We start from the raw sequence: 22,374 nt of genomic DNA, 5'->3' as shown, positions 1-22,374 counted from the left end.
TTTAACTCTTTGAGGAACCTCCACACAGTTTTCCAGAGTGGCTGCACCAGTTCACATTCCCACCAACAGTGTAAGAGGGTTCCCTTTTCTCCGCATCCTCTCCAACATTTGTTGTTTCCTGCCTTGTTAATTTTCCCCATTCTCACTGGTGTGAGGTGGTATCTCATTGTGGTTTTGATTTGTATTTCCCTGATGGCAAGTGATGCGGAGCATTTTCTCATGTGCATGTTGGCCATGTCCATGTCTTCCTCTGTGAGGTTTCTCTTCATGTCTTTTGCCCATTTCATGATTGGATTGTTTGTTTCTTTGCTGTTGAGTTTAATAAGTTCTTTATAGATTTTGGAAACTAGCCCTTTATCTGATATGTCATTTGCAAATATCTTCTCCCATTCTGTAGGTTGTCTTTTAGTTTTGTTGACTGTATCCTTTGCTGTGCAAAAGCTTCTTATCTTGATGAAGTCCCAATAGTTCATTTTTGCTTTTGTTTCTTTTGCCTTTGTGGATGTATCTTGCAAGAAGTTACTGTGGCCGAGTTCAAAGAGGGTGTTGCCTGTGTTCTCTTCTATGATTTTGATGGACTCTTGTCTCACATTTAGATCTCTCATCCATTTTGAGTTTATCTTTGTGTATGGTGAAAGACAGTGGTCCAGTTTCATTCTTCTGCATGTGGATGTCCAATTTTCCCAGCACCATTTATTGAAGAGACTGTCTTTCTTCCAATGGATAGTCTTTCCTCCTTTATCGAATATTAGATGACCATACATTTCAGGGTCCACTTCTGGGTTCTTTATTCTGTTCCATTGATCTATGTGTCTGTTTTTGTGCCAGTACCACACTGTCTTGATGACCACAGCTTTGTAGTACAACCTGAAATCTGGCATTGTGATGCCCCCAGCTATGGTTTTCTTTTTTAAAATTCCCCTGGCTATTCGGGGTCTTTTCTGATTCCACACAAATCTTAAAATAATTTGTTCTAACTCTCTGAAGAAAGTCCATGGTATTTTGATAGGGATTGCATTAAACGTGTAAGTTGCCCTGGGTAACATTGACATTTTTACAATATTAATTCTGCCAATCCATGAGCATGGAATATTTTTCCATCTCTTTGGGTCTTCCTCAATTTCTTTCAGAAGTGTTCTATAGTTTTTAGGGTATAGATCTTTTACCTCTTTGGTTAGGTTTATTCCTAGGTATCTTATGCTTTTGGGTGCAATTGTAAATGGGATTGACTCCTTAATTTCTCTTTCTTCAGTCTCATTGTTAGTGTATAGAAATGCCATTGATTTCTGGGCATTGATTTTGTATCCTGCCACGCTACCAAATTGCTGTATGAGTTCTAGCAATCTTGGGGTGGAGGCTTTTGGGTTTTCTATGTAGAGTATCATGTCATCGGCGAAGAGGGAGAGTTTGACTTCTTCTTTGCCAATTTGAATGCCTTTAATGTCTTTTTGTTGTCTGATTGCTGAGGCGAGGACTTCCAGAACTATGTTGAACAACAGTGGTGAGAGTGGACATCCCTGTCTTGTTCCTGATCTTAGGGGAAAGGCTCCCAGTGCTTCCCCATTGAGAATGATATTTGCTGTGGGCTTTTCGTAAATGGCTTTTAAGATGTCGAGGAAAGTTCCCTCTATCCCAACACTCTGAAGGGTTTTGATCAGGAATGGATGCTGTATTTTGTCAAATGCTTTCTCTGCATCTAATGAGAGTATCATATGGTTCTTGGTTTTTCTCTTGCTGATATGATGAATCACATTGATGGTTTTACGAGTGTTGAACCAGCCTTGTGTCCCGGGGATAAATCCTACTTGGTCATGGTGAATAACTTTCTAAATGTACTGTTGGATCCTATTGGCTAGTATCTTGTTGAGAATTTTTGCGTCCATGTTCATCAGGGATATTGGTCTGTAATTCTCCTTTTTGGTGGGGTCTTTGTCTGGTTTCAGAATTAAGGTGATGCTGGCCTCATAGAACGAATTTGGAAGTACTCCATCTCTTTCTATCTTTCCAAACAGCTTTAGTAGAATAGGTATGATTTCTTCTTTAAACGTTTGATAGAATTCCCCTGGGAAGCCATCTGGCCCTGGACTCTTGTGTCTTGGGAGGTTTTTGATGACTGCTTCAATTTCCTCCCTGGTTATTGGCCTGTTCAGGTTTTCTATTTCTTCCTGCTCCAGTTTTGGTAGTTTGTGGCTTTCCAGGAATGCATCCATTTCTTCTAGATTTCCTAATTTATTGGTGTACAGCTGTTCATAATATGTTTTTAAAATCGTTTGTATTTCCTTGGTGTTGGTAGTGATCTCTCCTTTCTCATTCATGATTTTATTAATTTGAGTCTTCTCTCTCTTCTTTTTAATAAGGTTGGCTAATGGTTTATCTATCTTATTAATTCTTTCAAAGAACCAACTCCTGGTTCTGTTGATCTGTTCCACAGTTCTTTTGGTCTCGATATCATTGAGTTCTGCTCGAATTTCAATTAACTGTCTTCTTCTGCTGGGGGTGGGGTCTATGTGTTGCTTTTTCTCTAGTTCCTTTATGTGTAAGGTGAGCTTTTGAATTTGAGATCTTTCCAGTTTTTGAATGTATGCTTGTATTGCGATGTATTTCCCCCTCAGGACTGCTTTTGCTGCATCCCAAAGATTTTGAACGGTTGTGTCTTCATTCTCATTAGTTTCTATGAATCTTTTTAATTCTTCCTTAATTTCCTGGTTGACCTTTTCATCTTTTAGCAGGATGGTCCTTAACCTCCACGTGTTTGTGGTCCTTCCAAACTTCTTGTTGTGATTGAGTTCTAATTTCAAGGCATTATGGTCGGAGAATATACAGGGGACTATCCCGATCTTTTGGTATCGGTTCAGACCTGATTTGTGACCCAGTATGTGGTCTATTCTGGAGAAAGTTCCATGTGCACTTGAGAAGAATGTGTATTCAGTTGAGTTTGGATGTAAAGTTCTGTAGATATCTGTGAAATCCATCTGGTCCAGTGTATCATTTAAAGCTCTCGTTTCTTTGGAGATGTTGTGCTTAGAAGACCTATCTAGTATAGAGAGAGCTAGATTGAAGTCACCAAGTATAAGTGTATTATTATCAAAGTATTTCTTCAGTTTGGTTATTAATTGGTTTAAATATTTGGCAGCTCCCACATACGGGGCATATATATTGAGGATTGTTAAGTCCTCTTGTTGGATAGATCCTTTGAGTATGAGATAGTGTCCCTCTTCATCTCTCACTATAGTCTTCGGGGTAAATTTTAATTTGTCTGATATAAGGATGGCAACCCCTGCTTTCTTTTGAGGACCATTTGAATGGTAAATGGTTCTCCAACCTTTTATTTTCATGTTGTAGGTGTCCTTCTGTCTAAAATGAGTCTCTTGTAGACAGCAAATAGATGGGTCCTGCTTTTTTATCCAGTCGGAAACCCTGTGCCTTTTGATGGGGTCATTAAGCCCGTTCACGTTTAGAGTTACTATTGATAAATATGAGTTTAGTGTCAACATATCTATTCAGTCCTTGTTTTTGTGGATTGTTCCACTGAACTTCTTCTTAAAGGGGAATTTTAAGAGTCCCCCTTAAAATTTCTTGCAGAGCTGGTTTGGAGGTTACATATTCTTTCAGTTCCTGCCTGTCTTGGAAGCTCTTTATCTCTCCTTCCATTTTGAATGAAAGCCTTGCTGGATAAAGTATTCTTGGTTGCATGTTCTTTTCATTTAGGACCCTGAAAATATCCTGCCACCCCTTTCTGGCCTGCCAGGTCTCTGTGGAGAGGTCTGCTGTTACCCTAATATTCCTCCCCATAAAAGTCAGGGACTTTTTTTCTCTTGCTGCTTTAAGGATCTTCTCCTTATCTTTGGAATTTGCAAGCTTCACTATTAAATGTCGAGGTGTTGAACGGTTTTTGTTGATTTTAGGGGGGGAATCTCTCTATTTCCTGGATCTGAATGCCTGTTTCCCTTCCCAGATTAGGAAAGTTTTCAGCTAGGATTTGTTCAAATACATATTCTGGCCCTCTGTCCCTTTCGGCGCCCTCGGGAACCCCAATTAAACGTAGGTTTTTCTTCCTCAGGCTGTCATTTATTTCCCTTAATCTATCCTCATGGTCTTTTAATTGTCTGTCTCTTTTTTCCTCAGTTTCCCTCTTTGCCATCAACTTGTCTTCTATGTCACTCACTCGTTCTTCCACCTCATCAAGCCTTGTCGTTAGGACTTCTAGCTTGGATTGCATCTCCTTTAATTGATTTTTAATTTCTGCCTGATTGGATCTAAATTCTGCAGTCATGAAGTCTCTTGAGTCCTTTACGGTTTTTTCTAGAGCCACCAGTAGCTGTAAAATAGTGCTTCTGAATTGGCTTTCTGACATTGAATTGTAATCCATATTTTGTAACTCTGTGGGAGAGAGGGCTGTTTCTGATTCTTTTTTTTGAGGTGAGGTTTTCCTTCTAGTCATTTTGCTCAGTGCAGAGTGGCCAAAAACAAGTTGTATTGGGAAAAGGAGGAAAAGAGAGAGAAGGAAAGAAAAGAAAAAGAAAAAAGAGAAAGAAGAAAAAAAAGGGAAAAAAGAGAAGAAAAAGAAAGAAAAAGAAAGAAAGGAGAAAAAAGAAAAAAAAAAGGGGTGGGGTGGGGTGGGGGAAGCAATCAGAAATCAAGAAGAAAGAAAGAAAAAAAAGCACAAAACAAAAACAAAAACAAAAACAAAAACAAAAACAAAAACAAAAAAACGCGGGGGAGTATCTTCCGATTCTGTGTACTTTAAGTCCCTTGTCTTCCCTTGGAACTGGTCCGTCTCGCTGGTCTTCTGGGGGAGGGGCCTGCTGTGCTGATTCTCAGGTGTTAGCACTTGGGGGAGCTGCTCTGGCCCTGCCTGGTGCAGGGCTCGGTGGGGGTTGTTGACCCCGTGAGGCCCCGGGAGGAAGCCACAGCGGCGGGGGCAGCTCTGGGACCCTGGAGTCAGCCCCCGCAGTAGCTCCGGGGCTCTCCGTCTGCAGGGCCTGGGGGCTCCGGGGCGGGGCCGCTGATCTGCTCAGTTCCAGGCAGGAGCGTCCTTGCTGTCCTGGGCCCTCCCGGCCTCTGCCTGTCCCGGGGGAGGCCGGATCCTGGGCTGTGTCCCGGCGCCCTCTGCTCCGGGGCCTGCGCTGTTGGATTCGCGCTCCCGCCCCGCAGCCCCCTCCGCGGAGCCGCCGCCCGAGCCCCTCCGAGCTGTTCCCGGAGCCGCGCCGCCCCCTCCGCGGAGCTTCTTCCTCCGCCCGAGCCGCCGCGGCTGAGCTGTTCCCGGAGCCCCGCAGCCCCCTCCGCGGAGCCGCCGCCCGAGCCCCTCCGAGCTGCTCCGGGTCCCGCCGAGCGCTGCAGCCCTTAGGGAGCTCGGCGCACTCCCCGGGGCGCAGTTCCTCTGTTACTGTCCCAGGGAGCCCGAGGGCGTCCCCGCCTTTCTGGGGATCCTGCTCCAATTCCCCGGGAGGCCTTTCCGCCGGGAAGGTTGGTGCAGCTCCTGCTCCTCCGGGACGGGGCTCTCCTGTCCTGGGGACACTCGCCCCGGCCTCATCCCGGCTCCTCACCGGGCCCCGCTCCCTTGGAGGCCTTTTGTGTCTTTATTTCTTTTTCCCCGTCTTCCTACCTTGATAGAAGCGCGAACTCTTCTCACTGTAGCGTTCCAGCTCGTCTCTCTTTAAATCTCAGGCCGAATTCGTAGATTTTCAGGATGATTGGATGGTTTTCTAGGTAATTTGTTGAGGACAGGTGACTTGGGGACCCTGCTCTGCCGCCATCTTGCCCCTCCCCCCAGTCCTCTTCATTTTATTTTCTGTCTTTGCAATCATTTTTTTTTTTTTTTCTGCCTCCAGTGGTCATATCGTCCATGGACTTCTATAATATAGTTTCCTGATTTTCCTGCATTTGCTCTTTGTGTTGGATTTTGCCAATTGGCAACCTGGTTAAGCTTGGAACTAAATTTCCTGAATCTTCTTCTGCTTGTGTTTCCCTTAGGGTTGACCAAGAGAGAAAAATTTCTACTTGGGTAGAAATATAGAAATGGAAGCCCACCAGATTCAGAGATAAATAGAAAAGAAGTGCCTGGCTGTCCCAGACTGTCCTCACAGTACTTCACTTGGTGGCCCTCTTACTTCCTGACTACTGTTTGCTGACAAACTATGGCCTCAGGCCTACCATTAGAGGCCTGACTCTGGACCCATAGGGGCCATGATTCCCACAGGACACTGCTTTTGACACCCCCATGAGGTCTTTCCACAGCCCTACCTGAGAGGCTAGCACAGCTTGGCTTCTCAGATCTTCCTGCAAGCTTTGTCTTGTTCCCAGGGTCGGTGCTGCCTGAGAGATGGTTAATGACTCTTCTGTCTTCAAACTCTCTCTTCTAGACCTTTTTTTCTGCCCCTTTGACAGTTGTGTAAGTTATAATTCTTATAGTAAATTCCTTATCCCTGTAACCCTCACAGTGGCTCTACTTCTTCAACTAAAGCTGGACTGATACATTCCTGGGCTCATCTGCTGTCTTTCCCACAACAAAATTGTTATAGTGAAAATGATCATGTACTGACCTAGCCCTCCCTTTCTTCATTAATCCTGATTCTCATCCTCTCTCTTTTAAAACTCCCACTTCTTGGATTTTAGAACTTCATCCCTCTGGGTCCTTCTATCCTGGGCATACTTCATCCATAGCTGCATATTTCAGTGTGAGGCCTCTGCTCTGACCCACTCTAACACAGAATGCTCGGGTCGGGGTGGAACAGATCTTGATTCAATATCTTGTCCTGCCCCTTTTGAGCTGAGGCTCTGGGCAAGTTATTTTACATTTATTAGCTAAAACTTCCTAGTTCATAAAAGGGAGATAATAGTCAGAGCTGCCTTATGGAATTGGCGTGAGATGTCAACCCAAAGTTGTCCACAAATATGGACTTCTTCATTCTGCCACCTGCCCTCTACTGCCCTCTACTGCCCTCCAGGAAAAGAAAGGGATGGCCTCCTTGTCCAGGTATTTCACTGCCTCTAACTCTATGACATTAGCAGAAAGGCCAGTGTGTGGATTGAAGCACTGAGCACTAGGGTAGGGACAGCCTGAATCAGGGATAAGGGAACACTCCTTTTTTTTTTTTTAAGGTTAGGGTGCAGAGGGAGAGGAAGAGAGACAATCCTAAGCAGGCTCCACATAAGCACATAAGCTTGATGTGGGTCTTGATCTCACAACCCTGAGATCATGACCTGAACTGAAATCAAGAGTCAGACGTTCAATGGACTGAGCCACCCAAGCATCCTGGGAACACTCTGTTTTTCAATATGGATGGTTGTTCTTGTGAGTGATGGTAGTGAAACCACCTTAAAACAAATTGTTGACATTGAGGCTGATTTCAAATAGAAGAATAGACAAAATGGCGAGACAAATTTTAAGAAGGGGATTGACTATAAAAGCAATACTAATTATGCTTATATCCATAGCTTATTTATGCCTAATAATTAGAATGTAGCACAATGGCACTGGCACAAGTCATTAAATATATTACACCACAAACATATGTCATCCATTTGCAATAAGTTCTATCCATGGATGCTTGCCCATTAAAATTAATTATTCAGGTAGCATGTTCATATTTTAACAACCTAGAACAATTAGGGGAAAAGCAGTTTCCACAAAGATAATACTAATATGTAGTGATCCCTGCCCCCTTTATTTTTTTTACATTTTATCCCTCAGAGAATACTATGGGAGAGTTGCTATTCCCATTTTTCTGATAAGAAACTAAGGTTTGGGATTATGAATAAATGACTAAAGCTGTAAAGACATAAATTGGACTCAAATAATACTCTGTTCCAAGCTCTTATTTGACATATGTGGCAAAGGTGGTATGTTGGGAGACATTTGGTGACATACATGAATATCTTAATTAGTGGCAGGAAAATGATGGACTTGCATCATTCAGGATTTATGAGTCTAGGCCTAAGTTCTAGATCCTGGGGCAAGGGCATGACTGCTTATTTGCCCCTCAGGGTCCAAGTTCCTCAGATGAAATTTTTTTTTTTTTTTTGTCATTTATGTCTCCCTGCACTTTGAAATCTATAGACTTCTTAAAATGTTTTAAAATAGTTTCTTGGTCTCCCTCATAAGTTCTAGCATCTTTGACCTACTCAAATAGTCTCCGTCTGTCTTTAATTTTTCACAGATACTATAATCTGTTCCAAACAATAGGGATCCCTATCACAGTATGATTCCCAGGTGGAAAGGTGGGTCCCTATGCTTGATGGCTCTTGAAAAGAGGAGGCTATGATTGATTTGAATTCTTAAGTTAGACTAATAAATACTCCATGGCAGTCTGATGTGATGGTTTTGAAATTCATTTGCAAGGTGTGGAGGAGAATGAGAGTCGACTTATCATGTTTGAAGAAAGAGAAATGGGATAAAAGAGACTTACATGTTTTGAAATCTTGAGAAAGCTGGATTGCATTATTTTCTTCAAGGGGGTTTGATTTACTCTTTTCACTTCCTGGTTTATTAGTTATCTCATGCCCCCTAAAAACAATGTATCAATCATCCAATGAATAGTGTGCCAATTAATTTATGGACATGAAGATTAACATGCAATCTGCTAATGCTGCGTTAACGAGTTTATGATTTTCATAAAATACATAGAACAATTTTGAGTTTTATCAACCTCAATGGATGAAATTAAAATGGAAATAGCAACATTTGTTTTTTGTTCTCCCTACAAAGCAACTAATTATTTTCCTCTGGGTAATGATAATTAACAAAATTCCTCTCCTGTTTCTGATCAGCGCACAGCTGGTACTCAGATAATCACAAAGACTGGGTTTTATGTGGTGATATTAACATCCTAACTTGGGAAGTGCATTAACTGTGTACTGTTGCCTCAGTTTCTTAATTCTAAATGATGACTTGATGAGCTTCTTACATTGGGAGCAATATTTACATTAGTAAATTGTCAATGAGAGAGAAAGAATGCTACCATGAGCATCTACTATTGGGTGTAGATTTTGTCTGCTTCACATGTTATGCTTGGGCTTGCAACTTTGATGTGTCTTGATAAGGGCCACAGGGACATCTCATGCACTCATATTTGAGCATTCTTCTTTCAGTTAAGCCAGAATGTGCTAGATAGGCCTGGGCTTTGGAGCTGGAATGTGTTCAGAGCCACTCACTCCCATCCCTTGGGCTTTTCTGGAATGGAGGTTTGGACCTGAGCTGGCCAGAGGACCTATTAGGTGTGGTATCACTGAACAAGTTCCAGAGCTAAGCAGGGCACTCCATTCTGAGTTGAATGTGGTGGTACTTGTCTGTGTCAAATACCTGCTCTCATCCTTTGCCTAACAATCCCCTTAGAGACAGGGACTATATATCACCATCTTTTTTATCTCCCAAGTTTTGTATAATGCTTAGAAGGTAATAGGTGCTCAGTCAATGTTTGCTGGATGGATGGAGGATGGTATAACGGAAAAAATGCATTTTTGATCCTTGCTACCAAAGGAGGCTTGAGGCTAGCTAATTGGTCAATGTGTGGTGATTGTGTATCAATAATCATATAGAAGAAATCATATTAGCACTCACATTGCCTTAAAAATAACAGTAAATGTGGCACACCTGGATGGCTCAGTTGGTTAATGCCCAATTCGGTTTAGACTCAGGTCATGATCTTGGGGTCCTGAGATTGAGCCCCGCTTCTGGGCTCTGGGCTCAGTGTAGAGTCTGCTTGAGATTCTCTCCCTTTCCCTCTACTTCTCTCTCCTTCTCTGCCACCATCCCCTGTGCACTCTCTCTCTCTGTTTCAAAGACAAAAAAAAAAAACCATATTTTTTAAAAAAGAATAATAAATGTTATATCTATATCGAGTGCCCAGTGTGGCAAATTTTAAAATATACTTGGTGCTGGTGAGGATATGTGAAGGACATACTTCTATAACCTTTTAGGAAAGAAATTTACCACTATCTGTCAAGAATTTGTAGTGTTTTGTATTTACTTTTTTCTTAGTCTGGAAAAGTCTATAATCTGGAAGCCAGTTTGAATAAAATAATTCAAAATAGAGAGATAGCTTTCTGTGTACCAAGATGCTTTTCTTAGATTTGTTTGAAACAACCTAAGTTCCCAACAACATGGTGATGGTTAGTGAAATGTGACATATTCATTTCTTTTTTTTTTTTAATTTTTATTTATTTATGATAGTCACAGAGAGAGAGAGAGAGAGAGAGAGAGGCAGAGACACAGGCAGAGGGAGAAGCAGGCTCCATGCACTGGGAGCCCGATGTGGGATTCGATCCCGGGAATGTGACATATTCATTAGCTGGAGCTCTATTTGCTGATATAAAATGTTTTTCAAAATTTTATAGTAATATAATTCTTTTAAGAAGATCTAAAATTTATATATCATTGTGACAACTAAAATATACCATATACCATAGAGAAAGGCTGAGAGAGAATATTATTAAATCTAAGAATAGAAATAAGACTGGAAGAAAATCCACCAAAATACTAACACTGGCCTTAATTTTTATTTGTTTTGTTTTCCCAATTTTTTGTAGACCCCTGCAGTTCTGTCTCCTTTCCTCTTTTGTGTTGAGAACTTGTGACCTTGCTCTGCTGCCCTCTCCACATTCCACTTTGGTGGTAGATTGGATCAGAATGGCCATCTGACTCAAGTTGGGCAAATCGGATTCTCCTGGGAATTTAAAATTGAGGCTTGATTGAGAGACATGTGAATTTTGGACTGGGAGGTTTGGGCATCTTTTCTGACTTACAGAAAGAAAGCAAATTTTCAGAAAACTAAGAAGAAAGCAGATGGACAAAGAAAGAGAAAGATAAGAGATCATAGGATCCTAGAGGAGAAACTGGTTTCTGATGACTGGTTTTAGTTCTAGCCCTCAAGAGGCCTGGCTGTGTGCCATAAGACATTCTTGTGTCCTTATAATTTATTACTATTTTTATTACCATTTAAAAATTTTTTTCTCATCAGTTTCTGTTACCTGTAACCAAGTACAATAAGATGCCTTTACTTTTTAGACATTTAAAAATATGCCAAATGAGTGTACACTGCTATTAAAGTATTATGATAAGCACAATAATTTTTATTGTTTTTGAAAAACAGATATTTTATCAAGCACTCCTGTGATATATTGTTTGTAAAAGTGAGAAACATAGGTCATTTGTGGCCATAGAATTACAGGGCCTGTACATAGAATTACATAGAATTGTGGTCCTGTTTTCTGGTTCTCTTTTTGGAGAAGTTTGATAATTTCATTTGACTCTAACATACACTAATTTGTTATTTTAAGAAAACCCAATATGACAAATTTCAATTTGAGGATGATAAAGGAGAGAACCATTCATTAAGGAGGGTTACATCAGCCAGTTCACCTCACCTATGCCATTATCTGACCTCTGTCCCTGACTTTTGGCCAGGTTAGACAAAAATTATGTTTGCCACCAGCACACTATTAGAAAAGCTTGTGGATAAAAGCAGTGATGACAGGATGCATTGTTTATAATGTGTTATTCAGTAAAAAATACACATTGCTCATAATGTGTTTTTCAATAAAAAAATTATAATCCTTATAATATACTAAAATTATAAATATATGAAAAAACTTGGAAAGAAATATACCTTAATGTTAACCATGGTATAGTTGAAGTGTGGCTTTACAGAGAATTAAAGATTACCTTTTTTGTATTTTTTCATAACTCTCAAGTTCTCTACAGTGTCATATGAGTTCAGTAATAAAATTTTTAAAAGTCAAACTTTTAACGAAAAAAAGAATTGCCTTAGGCACCCAAACAATCTTGTCAGTCTTCTGTTTGTCAGGTGCAAGAGTTTAGAAAAGAAGGAGGAAAGGAGGGAGAGAGAGGTTGGGCTGCCTTGGATACTCTGCTCATGGGATTGGACCTCTGGAGTTGCTCTCTAAGGGAGAAAGTAGACAGGGCTATGTGCCCAGTCCAGAGAACCCCAGGCGTACAGCAGGTGGTGGCAGGGAGCTCTGGCTTAGGAGTCAGCCTGGCCCTGCTCTTTCTGTGTGTGGACTCGCAAAGGTGCTGAGCTTCTGGCTTAGCTTCCCTTTCTGTACAATGATACAGCTCCTTCATGGGGTCATTGAGGGCCTAAGACAAGATAGTGTCATGTCAGTCACTTAGCAGAGTCACAGGTTCATAGTAAGTAGCCATGATGTTTCCTATTATTCCTGCAATTTATCAGATGTAAATCGTGCATATGTACTCCATAAATTCTCCATGTCTACCTGCCATTCGTCAAACACATTGTCCATATTCTGGCCTTCATTATTTTAGTTTACACCTGATATGTTCTGCTTCCTATAATTCTACCAATTCTAGAAGTAAATCAGTGCTTCTCAAACTTTTATGCCTAGAGGAATCACCTGTGGGTCTTGTTAAACTGTAGATTCTGACTTAATAGGTCTCAGTTGGCGTCCAGGATTTTGAATTTCTAATGAGCTCCCACGTGAGGTCAATGTTGCTGTCCGAAGACCACTCTTAGTAGCAAGGACTAAGAAGGTCCAGCTGAAATCCAACATCTGTGTAAAATCATCTTCAGTGTCTCTAGCCAGAATGTCCTCTCCTTCTTACACTTTCAAAGCACGTCATTTGTACTCTCAATTTAGCACTTGCCACATTCAGCCTGCTTTGGTGCACTGCTGTATGTGATTCTGTTCATTCCCAACTAAGCTCCTGATGGGAGACTCTGTGGTTCAACCCCTGAAAGCTGTCAGCACCGACAAAATGGTACAGATACGGTGTTCAACCAATAATTGTCAAATTATGGAACTGCATGAAAAAGAATGAAATAATACCTTAAAATAACATTGTGTTTTACGTGAGTATTCACTTAGAGATTGTCAACCTAAATCAATTTAATGAGTGGAAATATGAGAGTAGTGTTGTGAATAATTTCAAATAGTGAATATGTGATTGTGATCCTTTCTTTTTCTTAAAAATACATTTTGCATTATAGGATTCAGGGTGGGGTGATATTTTGGGTAGGATGACAAAGCCAATCTGGGATGATATATTTTCTACAGAACATCAAATGAATGGGTACTAATTTGTTCAAACACTGAGTTTCTTGGGTCATGGTTTTAAAAAAGCCTCTAAGTCAACCAGAAGCCAAAGTTGGTTAACACTGGACATTAATTATTGGTCATTGGGGTAACACGGACTCATTCTGTTGAGAGTAATTAGGGAAAAGAATTTGCAGGAAATGAAGAAAGTGCAGTGGAGGTCTCTGTTGGAGGAGGTTGTCAAAAGGACATGACCTCTGCTTGACCCTTGGGCTATGGACCCAGGCAATCAGAGGCTTCTCATCATCTCTCCTGTCCTTCAAATATTTGTTCTGCCTATTGTTCCCCTGGTAGGAGCCATTTCAAGGGCACAGCTTGAGAGAGCAATGTGTTGAGGAGATCAGCTGGATAGTACATGTGACTGAATCTTGTTAAGACTTCTATACAAGCTTTTAGGATCCTGGTGCGCAGGTGTAGAGATCTACTTGTCCTGCGGATGCCCAAGACAAGCCTGTATGTAAGTCTCCTTCCTCATTAAGCCTTCCACCTACTGATCTGGAGTAGCCTGCCTCCTCCTCAGGCTCTCTTTGCTCTCCATGTATGGGGGCCAGTTTGTGAACCAACAATCTACCCTCTGTGGATATTTGCTGGCAGCTGGATAGCGGGGCAATTGTCCTTTCTGACTGTGGAGTTGGTTCAGTCCTGTAGGGGCACCTACTACTACTTAATTCTGACTTTCCTTCCCTGGGGCAATTGGCAATTTGTTTCAGGAGGACTTTCCATTGTATTTTAAAAATCCAATCAATACAAATAGAAAAGAAACTCCATTTTAAGTAACCGTTAACTCGCCTACCTCTCATGTCCATAGGGAAGCTTAAAGAATTTTCATCAGTATGCTAAAAAGTAGATAGTTGGATATACAGCAAAACTTATCAACACTTGACTCCAAATCCCTGTTACTGCCAAGACATTCTTATAAAGAAATAATCTGGGGAAACAGCAACTACTGTTTTTGTGAAATGGTCCCTATGGGGCTGAGGTTTATGCCTAACTTTTTTTTTTTTTTAATTTAGCTTCTGTATCTTGTGCCTGGTATCTGACATTAGTTACAGAGTAAACAGTACTTTCCAAAGACTGACAGGGTCAGCTGCTCTGGGAATGTGGCCGGTGACCTCCCTGCTGGATTATCGTTCTGCTCGCTGCTTCCAAGTCAGTTGAAAGGTAAGCATTCTTTCTGTATAAGTGCACACTGCTTTGGAACATGTTTCAATTTCGACTGATAAATCTGAAAGTATATCCTGGGTACGCTGTTTCAGAGGGCATGGAGCTGTTACTTTGGGGGCAAAGTGATTTGTCATGTCAACACAACCACAATGCTAAGCTGCTGGGTTTAGGGGAGGAGTGAGCCACAGGGCTGCATCTGGTTGCTTTGATTAAGCCCTAAAGACACAGGAAAACATCCATCCAGAACTTGTTTCTCAAGTTAAAAACGCACACTGTAATTCTAATATTCAAGAAGTAAAGCCTTCCATTTCTGAATCCTTTTTCCTGAAGGAAATTTAAATATTGATCAATTTAAGTTGGCTATTGTCTTGACTGAAATAGCAATGGTGTGAGTGAGAGAGTGAGTGTGTGTGTGTGTGTGTGTGTGTGTGTGTGAGAGAGAGAGAGAGAGAGAGAGAGAGACATGGAGAGACAGAGAGATAGACAGATACTACTAGGAAGTATATCTACTATTCAAAGGATCTGGAAATATAGTGAGTGTTCCCAAATGCAAGAGCAAAAACTTGTTCAACCCACACATCATGGATGTCACCATGAATAAGAGAAAATGTATCCTAAATCCCTCAAAAATTGTAGATGTTGAGTATAGAATAGTGGAGAAAATGGAACATCCTGGAATTAGATCCCCAAGTGGTTTTTTTTTTTTTTTTTTTTTTTTTTTTTTTTTCCCAAGTGGTTTTAATCAGCTTGTATGTTATAGACTCTTGAGGTATGGATTTAGTGTTATGGCAGAATTACTGTATTTATAAATTACCATCAGTGTTGCCAGTATTATTTTTTTTACCTCACATTTTATTTTTCAATAAGTTTTAGTAAAAGATTTGCATTTTTCAGATGGACACATTAAAAAACCTACCACTTTTCAAAGTTCTCAGCTCTCATTTGATTGAACTATTTTCTAGTGCTCCAAAGGATGCTCTATCATCAAGAAATGATTTTATAAAGAAAATGTCTCTTTTCAGACACTGAATAAAAATCTTTTCTACAGACATTTTAAAAATATGGCCCAGAACCAAAATAAGGGCACAAATAGGATCAGAAGAAGTAGAAAAATCATATTCTAGTAGAAAAGGTTTATGTTTCACTGAAGAGTGGTAATTACAAAGGTACAAATTTGTTAAGCTGTTATTATCATAATTATCGTATACTGATATTTTAGGGTTTGCTATTGTATCCACTTGGCAGATTCAACTTACAAAAATGTTTATTATATAGTGACAAGCTCAACTTTAAAAAATTCCTCTGTAGACACTATCTTTTCACAACTGTAGGCACATACCATAACCCTGAGCATCCTGTACCTCTGGCCTGCAGAAGCTGGAAGGGATGCTTATATGTGGGGATGGTGGAACACTAAAGTCTTCCTCTGTTTGTGTCTTCCAGATGCACAGACAGATGAGAAGATAAGAGTCAGAGGAACTGTCCAGAAGAGTCTGCAGTTGCTGCTTGAGAGTTTACAATCACCAAACCTGATAAATAGGCTTAGGTAGGGGTTCTGAGAAGACTCAGAAAATTCTGGGGGACCAGTCTCTGCATTTTGTTTTTCACTGCCACTGCCACCTGTGTATCTCATTTGACCATCAAACAGAGCTTTCTAGAGGCATGGGTGTAAATTTTCAACTAGGAGCAATACTAGTAGGTCAATAGTTAGCTGTGTGAGATCAGTTCTCAGTGCTAGGTCTAAGCTAGATTTGCATCTGGCTGTTGGGTACACATTTCCAGTGTGGTTTTGGGAACATACTATGGCACCTGAAGGCATGTACTGGTCTCTCAGTACCTGGTTGTGGGGCTTACATGGGCTTCTGATCTGTGGAGAGCATACAAGACCTACCCATATCCTGCAGGTGCCATGTGGAATGATAAACCTGTATAAAAGGCATCCATTGTCTCAGAAGAGGACCTTATCTTAATAAAAAGGTATTTATTCCTAGAGCATACAATGAGGAAGATTCTCAGTTGTCTACACCATGCTTCACAGTTTATTTTTTCAAAAGAAAACAGCATTTGTTCTTCATGCTTGGGGTGTCTGTCTACCTTGTGAGGTTTCAGAAATACAGTATCTATATGTGCTGTGGCTGTGGAGATGAAAGTTCTTTAAATGGCAGATGTGGAGAAATCACCATTAAGAACCAAACAAACTATATTTAACTTTCTAACCCTGTAGATGAACAAGTCATCTTAATAGCTGCAATCTCTCCTTTCCCCATTTTTGAATATAGGCACCACATCACAAATCTGAGTAGCTGAGATTTCACCCTCTGTAAGAGGCACACGACGAGGATGCGAAGAAATGGAAGAGGTGCTAGTCTCTTGAAGTAAATATCATTTGCTGAGGGTCATTTGTTCAACTTTTTAATGGAATTCTTGCTGACCTATGGTGGTGTAGATTTTAATTTCCTGTTTGGAGTGACCTGTTACTCACATTATGTTCCTGGGAAAGAAATCGCAAATTTCCAGGTTAGAAAGGAATTACAGATCTTTCTTTTCTTTTCTTTTTTTTTTAAATAATAGCTTTATTGAGATATAATTCACATACCATAAAATGCATTCTTTTCAAGAATACATACAATTCAATGGTTTTTAGTATATTTGGAGTTATGCCATCATCATGACTATCTAACTCCGAATGTTTTCACCAGCTCAAAAAGAAGCCCCATGTCTGTTAGTCATTCGTCATTCTGCTTCCCTCTCACCACCTGGCAACTACCCATTATCTTTCCAGTTCTCTGGAATTGCCCATTATTCTGGATGGTTCATGTGGTATCAGTGCTTCACTCCTTTTTATTGACCAGTAACATGCCACTGTATGATATTCTACATTGCTTCACCCTTCACATGTTGGTAGACATTTGTGTGGTTTCTGTTCTCTGGCTGTTATGAATAATGCTATATCATGAACATTTGTGTACAAAGTTTTTGTGTGGATACATGCTTTTACTTCTCTTGTGTATATACCTAGAAATGGAATTGCTAGATCATGTAACTCTCAATATAAAATGTTGAGGAACTGCCATACTATTTTCTTCTTTCTTTCTTTTTTTTTTTTTAAAGATGTATTTATTTATTTTAGAGCTGAGAGAGAGCACATGAGAGGGCGTGAATCGGAGTGAGGGGCGTGCAGAGGGAGAGAGAATCCCGAAGCAGACTCCCAGCTGAGTGCAGAGCCCTACAGGGGCTCGATCTCGCACCTGGGATCATGACCTGAGCGGGAATCAAGAGTCAGATGCTCAACCTACTGAGCCACCCAAGTACCCTACCACACTGTTTCCTAAAGTGGCTGTTCCACTTTACAGTCCCACTAGCCATGTAGGAGGGTTCCAGTTTATCCACTTGTTGCCACTGCTGTTATTTGATTTTAGTCATCCTAGTGGGCGTGAAGTGTTATCTCATTGTGGCTTTGATTTGCATTCCGTTAATCACAACATCTTTTCATAAGCTTGTTGGCCATTTGTTTGTCTTTGGGAGAAATCTCTATTCAAAATTCTTTGGTCATTTTTAAACTGGGCTGTTTGTACTCTATACTGTTGAGTTGTAAAAGTTCTTTATGCATTTTGGATAGAAGTCCCTTATCAGATCAATGATTCACAAATATTTTCTCCCAGTCTCTATGTTAATTTTTATGCCACATTTGTCCAGACTTTGATACTATATTTGAACTAACTTTTTTTCTAGGTAAACCTCACATAGTCCAAGTTAAAAATGGCACACACTTTCAGCAACAACCCGCTTGATGCCAGACACTGTGTCAGGTTCTTGGCACACATTACCACATTTAATTTTTATAATAACATTAAGGGGTTAGTATTATCCTTTTATTTTAAGGGAAAGGGAACTGAAACTCTGAGAATTAATTTATTCAAAGCGACCCAACTAGAAGGTGATAGAATCTGCAAATGAGTCCCATTATTCTTGCTGCTTAGTCTGTTTTTCTCCTTTACACCAATATTTAGCTGTTTGAGTAGATAAGTGAACACTCAATATTGTGTTCATCTCTAATATGATTTGTGTTGGATAAATGCATTTCATTCCTGTTTTCTACCCAAAGTCATGTGAATAACAGTGTATTACATGTCTTAAGTCACATCTGTTTGATACATTTCCCTTCCCTCCCACCCTCACCCCCTTTCTTTCTCTTTCCTCATTTGCTTTTTTCCTTTCCTTCCTCTCCCTCCTTCCTCTTTCCTTTATAAGAGTATTCATTTGGTCCTTACTATGTTCTAAGTGCCTAAAGTGATGCATAATGCACCCTCTGGTGCTGATACTCTAGCAGAAGAGACAAACCTCAAATGAATAGATAAGGATTCACTTAAAATACCATGTGAAATAATATAATGCCAACGGTGATAAGAGTTAAGAAGAACACAGCAAATGAATGACAGAGGGTTTGCTATTTTAGATGGATCCTCGGGGAAGGTCTGGATGAAGTGAGTAGGGAGTCACATGATTCTGAGGAGAGCCTCTCTTCCTGGCAGAGGGAGGAAAATACTTGTGATGACAGACATGCAGAGAGGAGACCAGTGTGGCTCTGTCTCTGCTGTTTGACCAGTAAATGGACAAGTGCTAGCTTTGGCACAGGCATACTTTTACCTAAAAAAAAGCCTTTGTCCCTAAAACATAGCTAAAATATCTTTAAGCATACCTCTGTAAATGGATAGGGGAGCTAATATTTACCACAGAATGCTGGTGCTGTTTACCCACTCTCCCTGTTATGCCTGTGATGAACTTAATTGTTCCAAGGTGCTAAGTGCACAGTGTTTAGGAGCTTGGGCTAGGGAACTTGAGTGCCCCCAGTTAGTTGTGTAACTGTCTTATTCTTTTTTTTTTTTTAACTCTTAAATGGGTGCATTAGTTTGCTAAGACTGTGGTACAAATACCATAGACTTCATGACTTAATAAAAATATCTTTCCTCCCAGCTCTAGAAGCTGAACATCCAAGGTCAAGGTGTTGGCAGCATTGGTTTCTTTGGAAGGTCTCTCTTCTTGACTTGTAGATGGCTGCCTTCTCTCTGTGTCTTCAAGTGGCCTTCTCTAATTTTTCTGCTTTTGTCCTAATCTTTTCTTCTTCTTCTTTTTTTTTTTTTTTAAGATTTCATTTATTTATTCATGAGAGATACAGAGAGAGAGAGAGGCAGAGACACAGGCAGAGGGAGAAGCAGGCTCCATACAGGAAGCCTGACGTGGAACTTGATTCTGGGTCTCCAGGATCACACCCTAGGCTGAAGGTGGCGCTAAACCGCTGAGCCACCCAGGCTTGCCCCTAATCTTTTCTTCTAATAAGGACACCAGTCATATGGGTTACTCTACCCTAATAACCTCATTTTATCTTAGTTATCTCTTGAAATATCCTATTTTTGACTATAGTCTTATTCTGAAAGGCTAGGACTTCAACATGATTTTGGGGGGTGAGGGGCACAATTTAGCCCATAACATTGATGAAAATAATAGTCTCTACTATCTAGAGTTGTTCTGAGAATTAATTGAGATAATATATGTAAAGCCTTAAAGGAGCTCCTGGCACAAGGTGAGTGCTGTTCAAGTGAGCTAAGTAAGAGTATTATTATCCTATTTTGATCTAGTCATGCCTACATGGTGAGTTTGTTGAGGGAAGAAATGTAGAGATTGTATCTTTTAATTTTATTATTTTTATCTATTATTTTGAAAAAAATCTGCCTGCACCTAGAATAATCTTCACCATTTTAGCTTCTCAGGACACATTTGCTGAAGTTAAACTTTTCATCCCTGGTAGGAGGAACATCACTGGCACATACTCTCGTTATCACTCTTCTCTTCTTCCCCAACTAGCTTTGCATCCCACCAATCCCCTGCTTCTAACTAGATTCTAAATTTCACCCTCAGGCATTAAACTTGCAATAACCAAGTTTCTTTTACAGCCATAGCATGCTTTTTTTCCCCCTAGAGAGATTTGGAAATTCCATTTACATAAAATGTTAACTATTGCCTTGCTTTTGACATGTACCAATCCTGCATGCTAGTAAACCTATAAGACATCAATTTTCAAACTTGTTAGGGGCAACAAGCATGCATGATTCCTTTTCTGGAATGTAGAGTTGAGCCAGAGAGGAAAGTCCCTTTTGCCGAAGAGCCTGATACAGTGTTCCTGAATTCATTGTTCTGAAGCAGGGTTTCCTTCTTACTAAGTATTTCACTTATGAAATCCTCAGCCCTTCCATCATGGTGCAGAATAAGCTCTGGAGCAGCTCTGCCTGGCGACAGAGAACCAGCTATCATTACTCTAAAGGATGGAGCCTTACAATACATTTCCTAAAATGTTTCCTTAAAAAGTGAAGGAAACTTGAGTTAATGTCAGAAACTGGCGTTAAAGTGTTTCAAACAGGCCAAGGGATTAGACCACCATAGAGACCAGTCTTGGCTCTCTGAAAGTCATATTTACTCTTTATTTCTATCCACATATCTGGTTTGCTGAAAAAAATAGAGGAGGGTTAATTACCACCAAGTTACACAATTAATTTTCTTTAAGACATGTAACAATTTTCAAAGAATTCTGACAACACTGTTCTTTTGGAGAAATGAATCTCATCTTCTATGTCCTTTGTTCCCAGTAGAAAAACCAGGATAATGAAGAACAAAATCTTTTTTGCTTTTTAAGTGAAGGGAAATACCACTTTTATCTCATGGTGTTTCTAAATATCATTTGCCAACTTTTTGTGGGTTAAAATTGCCACTACCCCTTGAATATATGTGTTGTGTGTTAACAGTTTTCACTAGTTATCCTTTGCTCTTTTCCTGTAAGTGAGTTTTTAAACTTCTGAGCTATAAAACAACACATAACTGTTGGGACTACCAGGACCCAAATTGGAATTTGGAGGAACAGGGCTGGCTGATTCATATTGGTTATATGACCATTACATTTGTCCTTTGTAAACTGATTTATTAGGTCTGTATTCTAGAGTATGTTTTATTCTGCTCCAGTGGCTATGAATGAATTCTTTGATGGTGGCTTTTTGTCACATGCATCTTTCATGGTTCAGGGTACCTAACCTGTTGGAATATTCTCCTGTTGAAGAGTTTGCTTTTATATCTAGTGACATTTATCATTATCTAAGGCCAGCTGCCTGACTTCTCTTCAGGGCTCTGTTTATGGGGTTTGAACATCTATAAATGGAAACACTAGCTAACCAGAAATTATCGCCAGGGCTTTCTGATAGTGTCCTGAGCTCTCACAACTTGGAATGTCCTGCAATATCTAACATGTAAGCACGTCAAATCATTTTCTAGACAGAATCTGAATCTCTTTTTCTGTTTCTCTCTCTCTCTCCCTCTGTTTCTTTCTCTCTCTCACTCAGTTTCAACATGGAATTTGAAAAGCATGAAAAAGGAAGCTTATTAAATAAGAATTTAGAGGAGAAACTGACGGTAAGATGTGTGAGATTTAGTGTACACAGATTTGTAATGTAATTGACATAGTAAAAAAAGAAGCTGTCACAGATTGGAAAAGTTGTACTAACTAGCTTGTATTTCCATATTTTTTTCTGGTTAGCAGCCTGAAAATTAACGAGTTCCATGGACTTTGCTGAACACAGTATAATAAAATTATTGATAAAATTTCAATACTAGAATGTGGACGAATTTTATTTTAAATGATGTGGTTTGGCTCCATTTTTGAAATCAGTATCCATTTATTTTGAGCCCTTGTTTATTGCTTCAATACTGAAAGATTATTCCATTTATTGAGCTAAAGCTTAGCAAAGTCTAGTTTCCTTCAGAGGTACTAGGAATATGTGTCAAGAAAAATATATTAAGTATTATAGACTATTTTAATGTTTTATCAAATCATTTAAAGGACATCTAGCATAAGGATAAAGTTTACTCTTCAGAAAGGTTTTATTATTTTGCTATGAAAGTTGTGAAAGTAAATTTGCCTTGATGCTAAGGAATTACATGTCAATGCACTGTAGTGGTCACCTATATTTGCTCCAACGTAAAATGTACCATAGACTGGTATAGTGGTAGAATGTGTTGCTCGTGGTTCACCCGATGGGTTTAGAAGGCTAGTTAAGTTTGTAAGTGTACTGTGGCTACAGAGTTAATGTTAGAACA

At 40.0% G+C, this 22,374-nt stretch overlaps 1 protein-coding gene and 1 long non-coding RNA gene across 4 annotated transcripts in view; both read left to right on the top strand.

Annotated features, from left to right (window-relative positions):
- Window positions 1–14,133: 14,133 nt before the first annotated feature.
- LOC121490790 lies at window positions 14,134–17,280 on the top strand. 2 transcript variants are annotated; one of them, XR_005987774.1, is made up of 4 exons: window positions 14,134–14,232; window positions 15,679–15,781; window positions 16,140–16,212; window positions 16,515–17,280. It is a non-coding gene; the product is annotated as an uncharacterized LOC121490790 (long non-coding RNA). The 2 variants fall into 2 exon arrangements; XR_005987775.1 differs by lacking the exon at window positions 16,140–16,212.
- Window positions 17,281–21,540: 4,260 nt separating this feature from the next.
- LOC121490761 (muscular LMNA interacting protein) overlaps window positions 21,541–22,374 on the top strand; it is a 254,409-nt gene continuing 253,575 nt past the window's right edge. For both annotated transcript variants that reach the window (XM_041754765.1, XM_041754750.1), the window contains exon 1: window positions 21,541–21,690. In XM_041754765.1, coding sequence (XP_041610699.1) covers window positions 21,628–21,690 — 63 coding nt within the window. In that variant the 5' untranslated portion in view covers window positions 21,541–21,627. The remainder of the gene's footprint in view (window positions 21,691–22,374) is intronic.

The sequence above is a fragment of the Vulpes lagopus genome, chromosome 1 (assembly GCF_018345385.1).
Source record: "Vulpes lagopus strain Blue_001 chromosome 1, ASM1834538v1, whole genome shotgun sequence".
NCBI lineage: Eukaryota > Metazoa > Chordata > Mammalia > Carnivora > Canidae > Vulpes > Vulpes lagopus.
Note: the sequence above shows the minus strand (reverse complement) of the source record. Positions and strands in the feature narration are given on the sequence as shown.